This window comes from Artemia franciscana, chromosome 15 (assembly GCF_032884065.1).
Source record: "Artemia franciscana chromosome 15, ASM3288406v1, whole genome shotgun sequence".
Taxonomy (NCBI): Eukaryota; Metazoa; Arthropoda; class Branchiopoda; order Anostraca; family Artemiidae; genus Artemia; species Artemia franciscana.
The window spans coordinates 3,523,427-3,541,414 of record NC_088877.1 but is presented as its reverse complement, the minus strand read 5'-3'; the positions used below and the strand labels follow the sequence as shown (position 1 = coordinate 3,541,414).

General features: G+C 34.5%; 2 protein-coding genes across 2 annotated transcripts in view; both read left to right on the top strand.

The window, feature by feature from the left end:
* LOC136036714 (protein disulfide-isomerase A6 homolog) overlaps positions 1-4,856 on the top strand; it is a 39,578-nt gene extending 34,722 nt beyond the window's left edge. The window contains exon 7 of the mRNA XM_065719050.1: positions 4,504-4,856. Within this exon, the coding sequence (XP_065575122.1) occupies positions 4,504-4,669 (166 nt within the window). The 3' untranslated portion in view covers positions 4,670-4,856. The remainder of the gene's footprint in view (positions 1-4,503) is intronic.
* A 3,389-nt stretch (positions 4,857-8,245) lies between these two features.
* LOC136036713 (isovaleryl-CoA dehydrogenase, mitochondrial-like) overlaps positions 8,246-17,988 on the top strand; it is a 36,427-nt gene continuing 26,684 nt past the window's right edge. Inside the window, exons 1-2 of the mRNA XM_065719049.1 lie at positions 8,246-8,412; positions 13,751-13,840. Coding sequence (XP_065575121.1) covers positions 8,281-8,412; positions 13,751-13,840 — 222 coding nt within the window. The 5' untranslated portion in view covers positions 8,246-8,280. The remainder of the gene's footprint in view (positions 8,413-13,750; positions 13,841-17,988) is intronic.

The window sequence follows — 17,988 nt, the reverse complement described above, 5'->3', positions numbered from 1 at the left end:
TTTTACGGTAAGTGTGGACCTCAGGCCGGATTGATGAATATGGCTTTACATTTTGGAAAGCTCTGCAGAACTCTTGCCTGGGGCCAAAAAGGATGGTTTTTGCTTGTCCACGAGCCAGAGCCTATGGCGTGGTAAGTGAAGTGGAGTTATATAGCCATGTCAGAGAGAAGTATCTGAAGTTATGCAGCCAAGCTTTCGTTTCATCAAACCATGTTTCTGCTTTCGTGTGGAAAGCTCCGTTCTAGCAGGCAAGCAGGCAGGCACCAATAATTGAAGATGGACTAAAATGTATAAGTGTTAAATATATGCGGCAGTCACCCGGCCCCACAGCCGATATATCTTCTTTGAGTGATAAATAGAAAAATTTACAGAAGCAAAAAAACGGCATTTTCCCCACGTGTCCGAAAGTGCGGCCGTGATTTTGGCTGGGTTTATCATTTGTTTTTTCGGACTTGAGGTAGAGAAATGTTATCAGATGTGCCTCTTAAACTTTAAAAGTTCTGTCATTGCTAAAGAAATGGGAGCTTGTCCTTTGCTCTTTTCTAAGTGGTGACGTTAGAAAGTTGGCTTAGCCTACGGCAAAAAAAAATCAACTTTTGAACTAGGACAGATAGAGTTTTTTCGACGGCAATCGAAAGCTCTTGATGAGCTGATCAAAGTATATGTCATCCATTTTTTGGTACAAAAATTCCTTCATGAGATATAGTAGTTTGAAAGTTTCAAGGGATTGACAGCTTCAATAGTAGGGTACACACTGAAACCAAAAATAAGCCGATACCAATTGTGAGACATGTAGGGGACTTGGAAGGAAAGGTCGGCTGTTAGCTCATAATCATCTTCGGCAGCGAGGGGTTTGCAAATCTTGCTATTTGGTGAACCTATTATTTGTTTCCAGTGTATTTGATGGTAAGACCTAGTTGGTTCCAGTGGTAAGACATGTAGGGGACTTGCAAGTAATAATCGACTGTTAGGCTACAATCATCTTTAGTGAAGAGGGGTTTGTAACTTTTTCTAGTTGGTGTAGCCTACCCATACTCACTGTAACCTAGAATTAAGTGTTTACGCAACGGGTACAAACGATAATGTAAAACAACGAGGCAGTTTCGTAATAATTAATAGAGTGTCATCTATGGTATTTTGATCCTGAAAATTTACGGATAGATTTATAATACCAACTATATAAGATATTGTTCCAAGTCTTGATCCGTCACGATGTCTACGATTGAAAAGGAAAAAGTTCAACTAACTGCAAAGTCAATTTAGTCCCTTCTTTCGATATTATTTTGTAGTTGTTGTTTTTTCAACGCTGAGGAATAGCCTTTGATCATGTGATTACTGATTGCGTTCTTCTTTGAACATAACGTTTTAAAAGCTTGGATAGGCTGACAACTTCAGCATTTAACCGATAGCAAAGAAACAAAACCAAAGTGTCGCTCGCAACACTTTATTCGGCGAAGCCGGACAAAGGTTGCCGCAACACTTCACGTTGCTCTGGCAACGTAGGTCTAGTTGTATATAAATTAATACAAATTTCTAAAAATCCAGGATGAATATGGATGACAACTCCTAAAAATCCTAAAAATCAAATTCCTAAAAATCAAGAATGAATATGGATGAAAACAATTCAAACAGATTATTCTGATAATTAATATAATTGATTAAAACATATGTATTCTGATATAATTAAATCCGACTTCTTATCTTAGATCTTAGTTCCTCCAGAAGAACACAGTATGTTAGTGATTTGCCTTCAATTTTTCCTCTCGAGAGATGCTGTGTAGATGTCCTCCTACTCTGGGATGAGATTCGCCTGAAGGGCTCGTACCTCCTACGGAGCATGTTCCTTGTCCAAGCTGTTGTCATCTTCGTTGTGTCAAAACGGAGGCTATGTCTGGTTCGCCTCTGCAGGCCGTTGCTGACGTTGTTGTGCGGGTCTCGTCGTTGCTGACATCTACTTTCCACTGATCCTAAGGATCCGGTGAAGATCATTATCCTAAAGGTAGTAGGGCGCTTCTCCTCTTTTGCAGTTAAATTTATGCATTTCATGGATCAACTGAGAAGAAACAGAATATTTCTTTAGAACCGCTTGCGTTTCAGCTCCTGCGAAGTTGGTGTGGAATACCGAGTCAACATTTGAGCTGTTCCCGATACATCTTCTGCTTCAAGTCGATATTATGCCTTTAAACTTAGAAACTCACTGAATTTGTTTTGAAACTACACAGTGAGATGCTATAAACAGGGAAAATGGTGTTCCACAACATTTGAGGAAGGTTTTCTTCAGTTCTTCCTAGAAATTCCCAACAGTAACGCTTTTTATTTGTTGAACTGTAGCCCGGCATTTTTAAGTTTAGCCCACTTTATCTACATCGCAGGCATACGCATACACGAGGTAGGACCCTCCTTGAAATTAGTTCAAGGAACGTTTTCCCATGAATAAAAAGTAAATACGCGTCTATAATTTCGCTGCATTATAGTACCAGAACAACTATGGTAGAGAAACACAGTCAAGTATTTGTCCACGTGGTATATGTTCACATGGACCAGAATCGTCAACTTGCTGAAAATGGTGAAAGACTTGTGAGCCAGGGCTAATTAGAGTAAAGCCAAAACAGATTGTCTCTGTGAGAGGCAAATCAGTGACAGAGGCGAATCCAGGGTCCCTCAAAAGGTCAAAAGTTATACCAATTACAGCAGCTGAGGGGTGAAAATACCAATGGTGGTGGCCAAGTTTCGTTGGTGTCCCACCCAAACACTATTTATGTATTCGCCCATGAGAAGTGGTTTCAATTCACCAAAATTGAGAGGGAAACGGGGAACGCATTTTGTTTAAGGTTTTTTTTTTTTTTTTTTTTTTTTTTTTTTTTTTTTTTTTTTTTTTTTTTTTTTTTTTTTTTTTAACGATAGAAAACCCAAAAAGGGTATATTTCAATAGAAATATTAGAAAAAAAGAGTTCTTATCAAAATATAAAGGGAGGAGGGTACAGTGTTGATTTTGTAAGTTTTTCAGATACAGTCCCAATATATATATATATAATTTTTTTCTTGAAAAAAAAAATGCTTGAATATGATGCCCCGAATTCATCTACTGTTTTATTTGGAGAGAATCCAAAATTAAAATTTTTTTGGTAGTTTTGATATAAATATTCAAGATCTAATAACGACGAGGGCCACACTACCTTTCCAAGAAAAAAAGAACAAAGTTAGTCCAGTAGATACGGACTCTTTTGAAGACATACTTTTTGAGGTAAGTAAAAGAATGTATACGAATAGTTGGGTTATATGACCTATATCGCTCCTCAGCGACACAGAAAAAAGAATTAAACAAGAATTTTAATCTATTCTTAATTTTTTTTTTTTATCTATTTCCTTGATAACAACTATTGGTTATATATTCAAAATATTCGTTTACTTGTCGTTCTCTTGAAAAAGTCTTCATTTTTAAAATTGTTTTTTCCTTGCACAACAAAGCTTTGCGCGCAGTAAGATGTGTAATGCCTTCAAGTTTAATTATGCCGTCTTAATTATTGCTAGCAATTTTCTGTTAGTTGACGAAAATGGAATTATTACTTAGAATACTTAATACTAACAATTCACCGAAATTTTTCTAACCTCAAAACAAGCATAAAAATTGTATTTTTGAGTTAAGTGTTTTTAATGTTTCGAATTTTGTGGTTAAATTTCACCTAAAATTTTCTTTTTGTTCTCGGAGACAGAATTTTAGTAAAATTGTTATAAGGATTTTTGGGTCAAACAACACGCCTTGTGTTCCAATAAATAAAAAAAAAATACTTGAACTTAAAGACACTAAATAGAATACATGACTTTTGGTTATAAGGCAAGTAAAAGGTTGAAAAATAGTTTTTAATAGTAATTATTTAAGATAGTATTTGATTAGATTATTAATGTAATTATTATTAATTAACATTTAGATTTTTTAAGGCTGAGAGCAATAAAAAAAGGATAATTGCTTTGATTCACAGCTGCTAAGAAATGAAACGAGTTTTTTTTTCAAGCCCCTTAGCAACTGCTGTGATAGCTTGGTCAGTGATTTAGATTGAGTTCATAAATGCAATTTAAAAAAAAAGGGGTTAAGATTTGTCTACTTTAAAAATAAAACATAATATAAATGAAATATAAAACTAGGAAGTCAAAATTTCTAGTATATAAAGCAAAAACCAAGGCGTGGGATCCTCAAAAACGGAAACTCCTCCAAAGGGATGTCGGATCGAAATGAGAACTCCAATATTGAAATAATAATAGCCCAAAACACAATTTAGGAAAAATACAGTCCCCCATTTTGAGCAACGAGTAAAATCGCTTTTTCAAATTGAAGTAGGGGCGTGTCTTTTTCTGTATAAGGTGGACTTGATTTTAAAATGTACAAAATGGACTTGATTCACTATAATCCAAAATCTATTAAGCTGTACAATATTGTAGTTCCGCAATTTCCTCTTGTTGGAGTTTGTCATGCATTGTTTGACGGACTTTGAATTTCTTTTTTAGGGATCTCTCGTATGGCAAAGGATCGACAGCTCCCATTCGAGGTGCCGAATTGCCCAAAATTCGGGATGTTGAACCTTGGGATGGAAAAGATGCTATTTTAGAAGTCGAAGAAGACATAGATCTCTCCGATGTCGAATTGGATGAACTGCCGAAAGATGAATTATAATTCGCCGCTTTAAATCAAATAGTTTTTTTTGATAGTTGTGTTAATTCACCGTTTAAATATCTGATATTCCTTTTTTTCTTGGAAATTTATTTTTCCAATTAGAAATATTTGACAAGTTGTTTGCTTGTGTTTAGTCAGTTTTTGTAACTTGTGCTAAGAAATAAATTTTCGTAAGAGGTATCAAAAATCTCCTTCGAAAGCTCTCACTTCTGCTTGATGATTTCCTTTAACGACTGTACTTCTTTTAAATTAAATTTTGAAGAATAAAGAGCGATTTTCATGGGGAGGTGGGGGTTTAAATAAAGTTTAGTTTTTAGCTCTTGTCGTTTAATACACCTATATCGTGTTATACAGTGTATTAGCCTATATCGCCGATTTTTCCCGTATGAAATACTTTGATTTGCTACATTTATTCTTTTCTTATTCCTTATCAAGGCCGTATCCAGGATTTTTTCGTGGGGGGAGGGGTCACCAAAAAAAACTTTAAAAAACACATCAAAAAATTTTTATATACATTTTTATTATGTTTTTGCGAGTCGGACGAATATTTCAGGTGGGGAGTGGGTCAAACCCCTACCCCCTTCCTCTGGGTACGGGGGGTGGAAGGTAAAAAGTCAAAAATAATACATTCTGTTTGCAAAAATATTGGAATATTACTAAACACACAGAAGCTATATCTTAGTTTGTGAATAAAAAGTAGAACGAAATAAAAAGTCGCATAAGAACAAATGGGGTTGCAACATCTTTATAGGTTTTGCAGCTGAATTTTTATAATCAGTGTTTATTTGTTTTAAAAAAATCCTGACCTAGTGACTTGTCCCGAGGAGAGGGGGCTATAGTCTTCTTTGTTTGAAAACACTTGACACGTAAGTCGTCACAAATAAAAGGAGCAAAGTAGACCTTAATTCTAAGATAATTCAGAAGAAAATCAAACCGTTCAGCTGCTTATATGAAACAATTAAGTGAGAGTTCAGAGCATTTTTATGACTCTTACGGAACATATTTAGTAACTTATTTCTTTTCGGACAAATACCAAAAACGTGATTATTTTTGGAAATACACAAATGGTAAAAGTCTGTTACATACAACAATTACTTTGGAACTTAAAGAAAACACTTCCAGAAACGAAACAAAAACGAAAGATTGGATTAGCTTGCGTTCAGAGCGAGTAAAAAAAACCTCCGGAGCAGGACAAGGAAGTAGACATGAGGAGTGAAAAAAAAAAGAATTATACTGTCTTCTAGAGTCACCTTAACAAAGCAGTCTTTTACTCGGTACGATGCCATTTTCTTTCAGTGTTTAGATCACAAGTGTACTGGCGTTGTGAATATTGAAGGCAAATGGAAAATCTTGCGTAACTTAGCGAAGAAGATGTATGTGTGATTGCAAGGCCAATGTCCGGTGGTCTCTTTGGAAAATTGAGAGGGAACTAGAAAAGAGAAACTAGGTATTTGCCAAAGCGACTGAAAAGCCCATATTAAAGAAGCTCCTGTGAAAGCATATCTTAAAGTAGCTCAAATGAGCTTCTATGAAAAAGAGAAACTATGCATTCGTTAAAGTGACCTTAAAGCCCATTCTAAAGAAGCTCCAGTGAGCTCCTGTGAGGTTATTTTAAAGAAGCTGAAATGAGCTTCTATAAAAAAGATAAACCAGGTATTCGCCAAAGCGACCTGAAAGCCCATTCTAAAGAAGCTCCAGTGAGCTCCTTTGAGGTTATTTTAAAGAAGCTGAAATGAGCTTGTATAAAAAGAGAAACTAAGTATCGCAAAAGCTACTTGAAAGCCCATTCTAAAGAAGCTCCTGTGAAAACATATTTTAAAGAAGCTCAAATGAGCTTCTATAAAAAAGAGAAACTAGGTATTAGCCAAAGCGACCTGAAAGCCCATTCTAAAGAAGCTCCTGCGCAAGCATATTCCAAAGAAGCTGAAATGAGCCTGTATAAAAAGAGAAACTAGGTATCGCAAAAACTACTTGAAAGCCCATTCTAGACAAGCTCCTGTGAAAGTGTATTCTAAAGAAGCTGAGATTATCTTCTATAAAAAAGTAAGGAGCAACATTAAAACTCAAAACAAACATAAATTATTTCGTAAATGCTACTCAATACTTCGCTCCTTTACGCTAAAGTTTTACTTTTTGTTCCAATTATTTAAAATTGAATCACAAAGACCATATAGTTAGATTAGTAAGCCCTTTTAAAAGTTCAGAAAACTTTAGTGTAAATTGCAGGGTATTGAGGGTGGGGCGATCCCCCTCATATATGTAATAATTTCTATTCGTTTTAAATTTTAATGTTGATCCTTACTTTCATTTGAAAAAACTTGTTATTAGTTTAATTTCTGATCGTTTTTTAAATAATGCTGGAAAATCAAGCTCCCCATTCATGGAAAATTCCCTTCCCCTACGAAAAATTCTTCCACGGAATGATCCTCTTTCACAAGCTTCCCTTTACACCAGATATCTGTATACTTCCTGATTACCAGTACTATATGCAAATAATGGGCAAAGTTCATAGCTTGTAGCCCTACACTCCTGGAAGTTTGAGAGCCATGTTCCAGGGGTGGAACTTTTCGACTACGTCTGAAAAAATGGTTATCTGAAAATTTTGATCAGACTACTTTTGGGGAAAATGAGCGTGGGAGGGAGTTTCGCTGCCTTTCAATATTTTTGGTCACTTAAAAAGGGCGTTAGAGCTTTTGATTTCCGATCAAATGAACCTTCTTTCGATTTCTATGATTACTGGTTCAATCAGACCACCCCTAAAAAAACAAATAAATAAACACGTATCCTTTAATCTTTCTTAAGGGAAAATGTTGAAAATTCCACATTTTTGTAAATAGGAGCTTGAAACCTACACAGTAGGGTTCTTCGGTATGATGAATGTGATGCTCAGATTTTCATTTAGATCATCTCATATTTTGGAGGGGTTTCCCTCCTTTTTCAGAAATTGGGTAAGTTTTCTCAGGCTCATAACTTTTGATGGGTAACATTAAATTTGATGAATTTTACGTATTCTGACTAAGCATCAAAATTTGATTCTTTTGACGTGTCTATTTTTACCCGGACTCTGTTTCTTAAAGTTTCAATTACTATTGGAGCTACATTGTTCCTTACATACAGTTCGTTACCACAAACTGTTTCACAGATACGTCACGTAGGTGTGGTTTGTTCCTTAATATTTAAAATTATGAGTTTAAAGTAGAACAGGAAACCTTCGCCACAAAATAATTATAATCAAACCAACAAAATAACCAAAGTTCATACCATTACATATCTTTACTTGGATGTAACTTAGGGCCACCCAAGGGGGTCGTGGTTTCAGGTCACCCTGATGACCAAACATATGCAAAAAGTCCCGTTCAGATAAAATTTGATACTATTTTTGAAAGAAAAACTCTTTTTTATACTTTTTTCCCGCTCTAAAAACAATTTTTAGAATTACCCAGCCTTATACAGGTTACCCACTTAGTTAAAGGGCTAAAATTTCACTCCAGCTTAACTATTTAGTCAACTAAAATCTAAAACCCATATGCTCCCTTCAATAAAAAAGAGGCTTGTGTATGTTTTCTTATAGATGGCATTTTTAATAAAAAAATTTAAAACAATTTTCTCTTATGGCTCTACAAAGGAAATTAATATATAATTTGTGTTACATAAGACGAGCCTGTTCTGCAATAACTTCACGAAACGGCTCAACCTACCCTATTGATGATACAGTCTCAGGATTAAGTGATGAGCAGATACAGGTATTAAGTTCCATATTTTACACTTGGAGTATTCTAGTCTAGGCCTATTAATTCTCTTAATTTCTTTTAGATGAGTTTAAAATAATAATATTTGGTACAGTACCTTTTTATGGTAAAATTCTAGTTAATTGACTTCTTGCTATCTCAGAAAGGGTTTAGGTTAGGAAAATGAAACTTTCAGGGATGAATCTACAGACTAAAGTTTGTCCCAGGAATATATTTTGAAGAAACTACCTCCACTCCTTCTCCCTCTAGAGGGCCCTGACCTTTGATGACCTTTAAAAATATGTGTATTATAGAAGTGAAACCTTGCAAAATAGATCTTGTGCTTATATTGAAGTACAACAAAATTGTTTTCAGCTTCATAACTTTGCTCAATTCCATTTAATAAGGTTTTAAAGATATACAAATACATTTCCAAAAGTTTGAAAAAAAAAACAATGATATGGCTCAAAATTCTACTCAAATAACAGGAATTGCATTTTCAGAACTAAAGGCAGAGAAAAAGCAACTAGTAACTGAAAATTAAGGTAAAATGTTGTTTTTTCAAAATTTCAATAGGTATAGACCTGTCATGTAGGCAAATTTCAGGGCCCTCTAGAGGGAGAAAGAGTGGACATGGGTACTTTAAAATACCTTCCCAGGACATACTTTAGCCTTTAGACCCATCCCTGAAAGTTTCATTTTCCTAACCTAAACCCTTTCTGAGATAGCAAGAAATAAATTAACTAGAATTTTACCACCTTTCATATCTGTTAAGCTAAAGGCATAGCCAGGAAAATTTAGGTCAATTTCTTTTGTTAATAGCTGGGTTTTGGGTCAATCTACAAAAAAGTTTTTTTAATTGTGTTATTTTTTAAAATTAGCTTAATTTGTTGTCATGATTAAATATTTGATGAAGGTAAGCAAACTGTAAGCAGGGGGTCATGAATAGGGGGGGGGGGTGCCCTCCTACAGTGTTTTCAGCTAGTTGCATAAAAGATACAAGGTGGTAAAATAGTGATACAAAATGCTATTATTGCACTGGCTCAGTGTTTTGGTAAAATTCTAGTTTAGCTACTTTTTGCCATCATAGAAAGCAGTTGGGTTAGAGAAATGAAACTTTCAGCAATAAATTCAGGGCTATGAACTTACTCTGGGAAGGTATTGCCGAGATTCCATGTTAACCCTCTTCTGATCTCAAAGTCTTAGAAATTTGCCTACTTGACAGGTCAGTGGTATATTCACTTTAACCACAGGTAAAGTGAATGTATCAGTTGATGCCATTGAGAATTTCTTTTCTTGCAAACTCAATTTTAAGCTTTTTTTGGACCCTTGAAAATGATGCCTTCTGAGCAAATTAGTCCATGAGTCCTGCAGGCAGAAGGGTGAGGTCTGTGCTCTATATTTATTGAATAATTTTTTGGCCTGCAACATGAAAGAGCAAGCAAAAAGTAGGTCATAAATTTGAACTTACAATTCAACCAATGACAATACAGACCTTGCCCTGCTGCCTGTAGGGCTTGTGGACTAATTTGCTTTGCTCTATAGGTAATATTCATTTGCAAGAATCACTATTTGACCAAATTTGTTCTGCCAAGGCCTTCCCATAGCCAAAGAATCTTTTAAAACAAATTTAGTCTTGAACTGAAAAACTGTATAATCTCCATAGTGTTGGAAAGTATTTCTTCAAATCAACACAACATAGGCTAAATGTAATATTTAACTAATCAGTCTGATTCACAGGTTCACTGGCTAGTTTCAATTGGAAAGTGAAAATTGATAATTAGCATTTATGGATGCATTAGTTTTTAATTATCTTTCAACTTTCTACTACACTAAAATAACCAGCGATGACTAGAAATAGTATTTAAAATATAATTTCATTCATATTGTACAACCCTAGCATTTCCCTTGGCTTCGAAACCCTGCCCACTTTATGCATTATTAGTTTGTTCAAGTGGGATTTTAGAAAGCTAAAAATGGATTTTAGAAAGCTAAAAAATGGATGTGCTTCTAGAATTAGCATTTGTAAGTGCTCTAGACTGGAAACTTTGCAGCATAGTTTTGAGCAGTCTTCCAGATTAGAGCATTTATGACAAAACTAAACATTTACCTCAACATTTAGGAGAAATGGTGGTTTTCAAGAAGATATTTAAAAAAAATACAAAAAAACACTTCCTATTTCCTGCAATATCAATTGGTTAATGGTCCAGAATGGGGAAAAAGCTAGCAAACGAAAAGCATGTAGACGCTAAGAGAGATGCTATATATGTATATAAATATACATGCTATAGATGTATATAAATATAGATGCTAAGATACGGTGGCTAGACTTGAACTTTGTAGTGAGTAATATACAAAAAGCATATAGATGCAAACGAAAAGCATATAGATGCTAAGACATGAACTATATACAGATGCTATAGATGTAGATGATATAGATATATATATATAAATATAGATGCTATAGATGTAGAAGCTATAGATGTATATAAATATAGATGCTAAGAATCGGTTCATAATGAATAATATGCTCAATATAATACTCATATGAAATCAAACATGGGTATGAGCAGAAAATCTGCAGAAACAGCTAAGGGTCACTCATCACTTTTCTTTCAGAATTTCTGACAGAATAAGATGAAAACATATATTGCTCTATTGGAGATGGGGTAAACCAATCTGCTTTTAGGAATAAGATAAGTAATAATTTAAGGTAGTTGTGCAGTGCTTCCTTCAAATGTCTACCCCCTCTCCTTAGCATTTACAATGGAATTTAGATGAAACTCTGATGTTACTTAGAAATTTGTCCAACAATAAACAATTTTTTTTTGTATAATTTTGACAGTAATATAAAATGAAATAACTCTTTTTTCATTATTGTTGCTAGTTCAGAAATATGGTCTTCAAGTAAAAATACCCTTTGTTGTATTAGACCTAGATTTGACCTAATACTTATTCACTTGATGAATTGTAATTTGTTAGTATAATAATTCTTTGGAACAAATTGATAGACAACTTAATTTTTACATTGTTTTACCTTATTTCATTCAGTGGTGCTCTGCAAAAACACTTTGAAATCTGGTATCATTTCACCTGGTTTGTCCACATTGATTCTAAAGTCTGCTTAATTTGTTATTTTTGGTGATATAATAGAAAACAAATGAATAAAATGTCTGATTCCTTATTCAATACTCCTTTGAATAGCAAGTTGACACTGCTGCAGTTCTCGCTGCTGTCACAATTCCACCCTTGTTCCTTCCTAATAGGGCCAGATATTCGCCTATGTTACATTTAAGAGCTTGCTGATTTTGTGGTGTTGCCATTAATTTCAGTGCTCGCTGATGATTTAAGCATATTAGATGAAAGTGTGAGCAAAATGAATGAATTTTTAGAGGTTTTACGAGTTCAGGGTGCTAAAATAGGCTTGAAAATTATTGTTAAGAAGACTAAGTCACTAAGGTTAGGAATAAATGAAGATGAACAGGTGACCTTAGGTAACGAAAAGATTGATCAGGTTGGGAGCTTCAGTTACCTTGGTAGTATTATTAGTAAAGATGGTGGGAGCAGTGAAGATGTTAAAAGTAGAATAGCTAAAGCTCAGGGTGTTTTTTCACAGTTAAAAAAATTTTGGAAGAATAGAAAGATAAGCCTACAAACCAAGATTAGAATATTGGAAGCTACAGTGATGACAGTGGTCAAATATGGCTCTGAAGCATGGACACCCCGAAAAGCAGATGAAAATTTACTAGATGTTTTCCAGAGAAATTGCCTACGGATTGTTCTGGGTACCCGGCTGACTGACCATATTTCAAACAGTAGGTTGTACGAAAAGTGTGGTTCAATCCCGCTTTCTGGGGCTATAATGAAAGAAAGGTTGAGATGGCTAGGCCACGTTCTACGGATGAAGGATGACAGATTACCGAAGATTGTCCTTTTTGGCCAACCGTCTGGGGCTACACGGAAAGCAGGTCGTCCTTGTCTGGGTTGGGAGGATGTCATAAATAAGGATTTAAAGGAAATGGGAACTTCCTGGGAGGGTGTAAAGAGGGAGGCTTTAAATAGATTAGGTTGGAGGAGGAGCGTGCGTAGCTGTGTTGGCCTCAGGCTGCTTGGTGCTGCAGTGAGTTATTAGTAGTAGTAGTAGTATTTCTCATTAGCAATAGGTTAACATTATCAGTTTAAAAAAAAAAACAAAGTAAAATTTTCTAAGCTATATAGTTTTGAACTATAGGCCTTTTAGGGGAGGGGGAGGCTGGAAAAGATGTAAAATTTCAATAACCAGGTTTTACCCTTCAAAAGTTTGCTGAAAAATATAAAGAAAATAGGAGATATTTTTTTAGTGTGCCAGAAAGTAAGATGCTGTGCTAGTGTTTATATTTAAAATATATTTTTGTTTGATTAAGACAAAAAATTAGGAACTAGGATCAAACTGTGGATTTTATGTCTATGAATCCCTAACTCACAGATAACACATACCTCCCATATATTAGAACATTTCGTGGCATAATATTAGATCTGTACCCACACAATTAGTTGTGATTTCTCAAGAACTTACACTTGCTCTTGTTCCAGACTTGATTAACTTTAATGAAGTTATCTTTAATCAATGTTAACCATCAAGAACGTCTTTTTAAAATTATGCATAAGCCCATTGTGAATAAAAATAAGGTTGGGTTTGTGGTAAAACAAGTTTTGCAACTTAAAAATATACCTTTGTCAAATTGTTTGTTTGACAGATTTGTGTAAATATAAATGAAAACAACCCGAAAGCACTCTATGCCAAGGGGGGGGGGTCTAGATCTACCACTGAGTGAGCTGCTACTCAGACTAAGCTAAAAAATGCCTGTAATAAAAAAAAGTGAAGAAGTGCCTTCTATCAATGCTAATATACTTAACAAGAAATATATGTGGTAGTGAATTCAATTTTCAGGTTTTCAAATAGAAATTCCAGCTGAACTTCTCATTATCTAAATTATTTTGGATAATGTGTTATTTTAAATGGACACACTATTTTGAATTTGTATTTCTGATATGATTGACTCTTTTCTATAAAATCCACCCCTTTGGTTAACAATAACAAAAGAAAAACTATGATGTATACTATTTTTGGATAAAAAATTTTGGCCTTACTGTGGGATACCCTTTCCCTCTGTGTAGATGTGTGTATGCACCTTTTTGAGTTATTTCTTTGATAGCTAGTTTATTTTGTCATTGTGGTATTTACCCTATTGTTATGTGTCTGTAAAAAGACTGCTTCTGTTCTTTGTTTGACCTGATTTACATTAAGCAAGCTATGTTACTTTGATAAGTAAATCCACAGAATATCATGTATTTATTTCTTATTCTTTTTTAGCTAAGAAAAACTGTTTTTGATCTGTTTCAAAAGGAGTTGGCACCCAAAGCTGCTCTTATTGATAAGCTTGATGACTTTCCAGAAAGAAGAGTAAGTATTTCGTCATTATGTTATTAAAAAAGATGCTTTTATTGCTATAAATCTCATAGCAAATGTGTATATCAGATTTGTAAGACAGCTTATGATTATAGATGGAGAATAATCAATCCATTATCTGCCTAAGTTTCTGTCATTTATGATTATTTTTTTCTTTCTATAAGCAAAACATCTTCTCAAGAGAATTAGGGGAAAGTCCCCCCCCAAGATTTAAAATCATTGAAATATAAATGAGAAGATTCTCCTGAAAAATAGGAGATTTTTGCTCCCCCTCGTTTTCCAATCAAAATTTTAGGTGGCTTTTAAAATAATCTGTTTATTTTTGTTTTTCTTTTTTCATTTAAGAACAGACGTTGTTGAATAAGTAGCTTGAAAATTACATTTTTTGTTAATTGTCTGTTAAGTTTTGTCTGTGTAATAATTTAAGGGGCCTGAGTCCATTTTTCTATGGTATGAAGGGCATGTGATTAGTACTTTTTTTTTGTTTTGAGCAAATGGTTTTTGATATAGTTAATTTAAAGAAAAGTGCAAAAAAGAAGTTTTTCCAAGGAAAGCAAAGGCCATATTAAACTTAAGATCAGCAGAAATACAAAACTATAATAATTCCAACTCAAAACAACCAGAAATTACTATTAAAGAATATGAAACCCCTAAATGAATAGAAATTGAATGAACTATCATTAAATAACGTACTTCCCCAAGTTTTTAGCTTGATTGTTATGCTCAATTTAAGTTTTACTCGTTTATTTATTTATGTAAGTAGCTGTGGTATGTTTTCTATGATTGTTTATTTAATTTCTGTTCGTTTTAGGTTTTATTTATTCTTTAATAGTAACTTATGGTCGTTTTGAGTTTGAATTATTATAAGTTTTGTTTCTACGGATCTTAAATTTAATATGGCTTTTATTTTTCTTTGAAAAACTTCTTTTTCGGAAGTTTGTTTTTAAATTAATTTCTGTTCGTTTTTTATGTCCAAAGGTTTCAAGTTTTTTAACCCCATTTCAAAATAATTTTTGTTTCCAATATAAAGGTTTAATCAAAGTATCAAAACACGTATCAAAGTAACCAAGTAATAAGGTAAAAAAAGTATCATAAGTAAAAAAAATGATCTAAGTAACAATAAGCAACTTGCATAGCTTACAGCCCCTGCCCCGTAAGTAAAGGTTACCCCATCAATCGGTAAATCAAAGTAAACAAAGCATCAAAGTAACTATAAGCAACTTACAATCCTTATTTCTGGAGCTTGGGAAGGTGGTGGCAATTTCAACCCCCTGAAGATTAGTAGTTTAGCCTTTGAACTATTTTAAACAAAATAGCTAACTGAAGTTTTGACCAGATACGTTTAAGGAAAAGGACCAGGGGCTTGTTGCCCTGCGATTGCTTTAGACTCTTGTAAAAAGAACTAGAACCTTCAGCTTCTAGTGAAATGAGTCCCCTCGTGTGAATACAACCACCCCTTGCTCAAAAACCTTATATGTTAACCATGGTCAACTTGAATAACTTCTAACCCCTTTTCCAAGTGCTGGGGGGGGATACCGAACCAGGATACAATACTTTATCAAACCTGGATACAATACATTTTCATTTGATAGAATGAAGCTACAAGTCTATCGAATTCACAATTCTGATTTGTATTTTTTTTTAATTATAAGGTAGGTTTTACGTATTTACCAATGTTTATGCTTTCATTTTTTAAACAAAAAATGCACATTTCAAGTTTTAAAATATTTGCATTGATAACTTCCGATGTCCAATCGAATGAGCCCCCTCTGAAGTTTATACAATCATTCCTTCCATAAAAACATTATAACCCTTGTCTCTGGGCCCGTGGGGGTTTGTGCCAACCCCGGTTTTTTTATTATATGGTCTTGGTCTATTTCGAACAAAAATAGCTATATAAAAGGGGGCATGGGGATGGCTGGTGGCCCTCCGATCTCTTTTTACTCTTAAAAAGGAAACTAATACTTTCAGTCTCTAATAATTTAAGCCCCATCCGAAGTTTATGCGATAACCCCTTTAATAAAAACCTTATATGCCCATGGACCTAACTCAAAACGCTTGCCACCAGGGTCTGGGGCGTTGCGATGGCATTGAAATGTTTGTTTTTCATTTTGGGACTATTTTAAACAAAATGACAATCTAAAAACTCAAAATTTTGATCGGATGTATTGGGAAAAAAGAGGGCATGGGAGGTCTAGTTGCCCTCTAATCACTTTTGACTCTTAAAAAGGTAGCTGGACCTTTAAATTTCCAATCAAATTAGCCCCTTCTAAAGTTTATACGACCGGCCCTTCCATAAAACCCTTATATGTCCCTGAGATATAACTTACAACACCTGCACCTTTTTGACCCTGGAATTTTTGTTATCTGATCGTTAAACTATTTTTTTTTTAAATTGCAATCTACGATTAAAATTAATTTTTAAAATCAAAATCAATTAAAATCAAGTAGTGGCGGGCATCAAGCCATGGGTTAATTATAGGAAAACCCAAGACAGATAGTCTGGGCGAGAGGCAAATCTGGCATAAGCCCTTTTTAGGATTGTATAAGACCAACACCTGCACCCGGGTTCAGGGACGGCTTTGTCGACCATGGAATTTTTCGCTATCTGATCTTTGGACTATTTTTTTTTAAAGAAAATGGCAATCCATTTTTTTTTATATCAGATTCATTAGGGAGAAAAGACACGTGTGCATGGGGGGGGGCAGATACCCTCCAATCACTTTGACTCTTAAAAAGTAAACTAGAACTTTCAGTTTACAATCAGATGAACCCCTCTGAAGTTGATACGACCACTCTTTCCATAAAAGCCTTGTATGCCCCAGGGCATAACTTGCAACACCTGCCCCTGGGCTCTGTGGAATCGTGTTGACCCGGAATTTTTTTTTATCTAGTCTTTGAAGTATTTTTAACAAATGACTATCTCAAAATTTTTATCTGGTGCATTTGGCGAACAATGGTTTAGGGGAGGGAGGGCTAGTTGCCCTCTGATCACTTTTTGCTCTTAAAAAGGGCGCTAGAACTTTTGATTTCCAATTGCATGAGCCCCCTCCGAAGTTTATAAGACAACCTCTTCTATATGAGGTACTTCTGAGAATGTCCGTGTAAATAAAATCTTACCATTTAGACCAAATTTACTGTAAATAAACAATTCCTACGTTCCCAGGATTAAATATTTGGTGGACCCTTAGGGACCTTAGTGAATACAATATTCTCTTTTCTGCATGTATTTGTGTGCTGAATTCTTTCTGATTTTGGTCAGAAAAATTGTATATAGACCTTATAACATACCGTATAAGCTGTAAATGTAAGAAAATGCAAAGTGTCAGAGACTTTTTATTCATTTTTTTGACAAAAATGAAATTCTTTAGTCTGTTGACTTAGCTGTTTTTCATTGAGTTGTTTTGATAAACCTAAAAATAACTTTATTTGGGTCTTTGCATCTACTTTAATTTACTTTTTTGTTTAAAATTCCGTATGTTTTACTTAAAGTAACAAAAAGTTTAGTCGTTTTCTGAAAGGAAGACGCTCTGACGAATGAAGCTTGACATGAGTTGGTAAATAGATAAATTGGACGGAAGAGTAAACGTTGTGGAGGCAGTCAGTGAAATCATAATCAATCTCCAAGGGTGGGGGAGGGAGGGGGGGGGGTAGCGAACAGTTATTTAGAGGTAGTAGATGTCTGATGTTGTAGAAAAACAAAACAATGTATTTAGATCCTCTGCCTTTCTAAATATTTTGACATGTAATCACGATATATTCTTATAGGAGAATAAGAGTCGATAAAAAATAACATGGAAAGAAAAAAGAATAATAGTGTAAAGAAAAGAGGAAAGGAAATACAAAAAGGGAGAAATAAGAAACTCGAAAAGAAGTAAAATCCACTTTCCAGCTGTACGAATTGAAATGGACTCAACAAAGTATGCTGCTGCTCAGTTAAATGGAAAAATAAAGTTACGGCCCATAACATTTGTACGACAAACAGTATGATTTTTGAGGCCTAGTGCAAAGAAAGATTTTAAAATAACAAGGATGGGGGAGGAGGATTTTAGACCTGTCTTTGAGAAGAAAATCATGCCAATGGGGATTAAATTTTTCAAAGTTCTCTTTGGGGAAGGGGCCTTTCAGGCCAATCTCTGGGA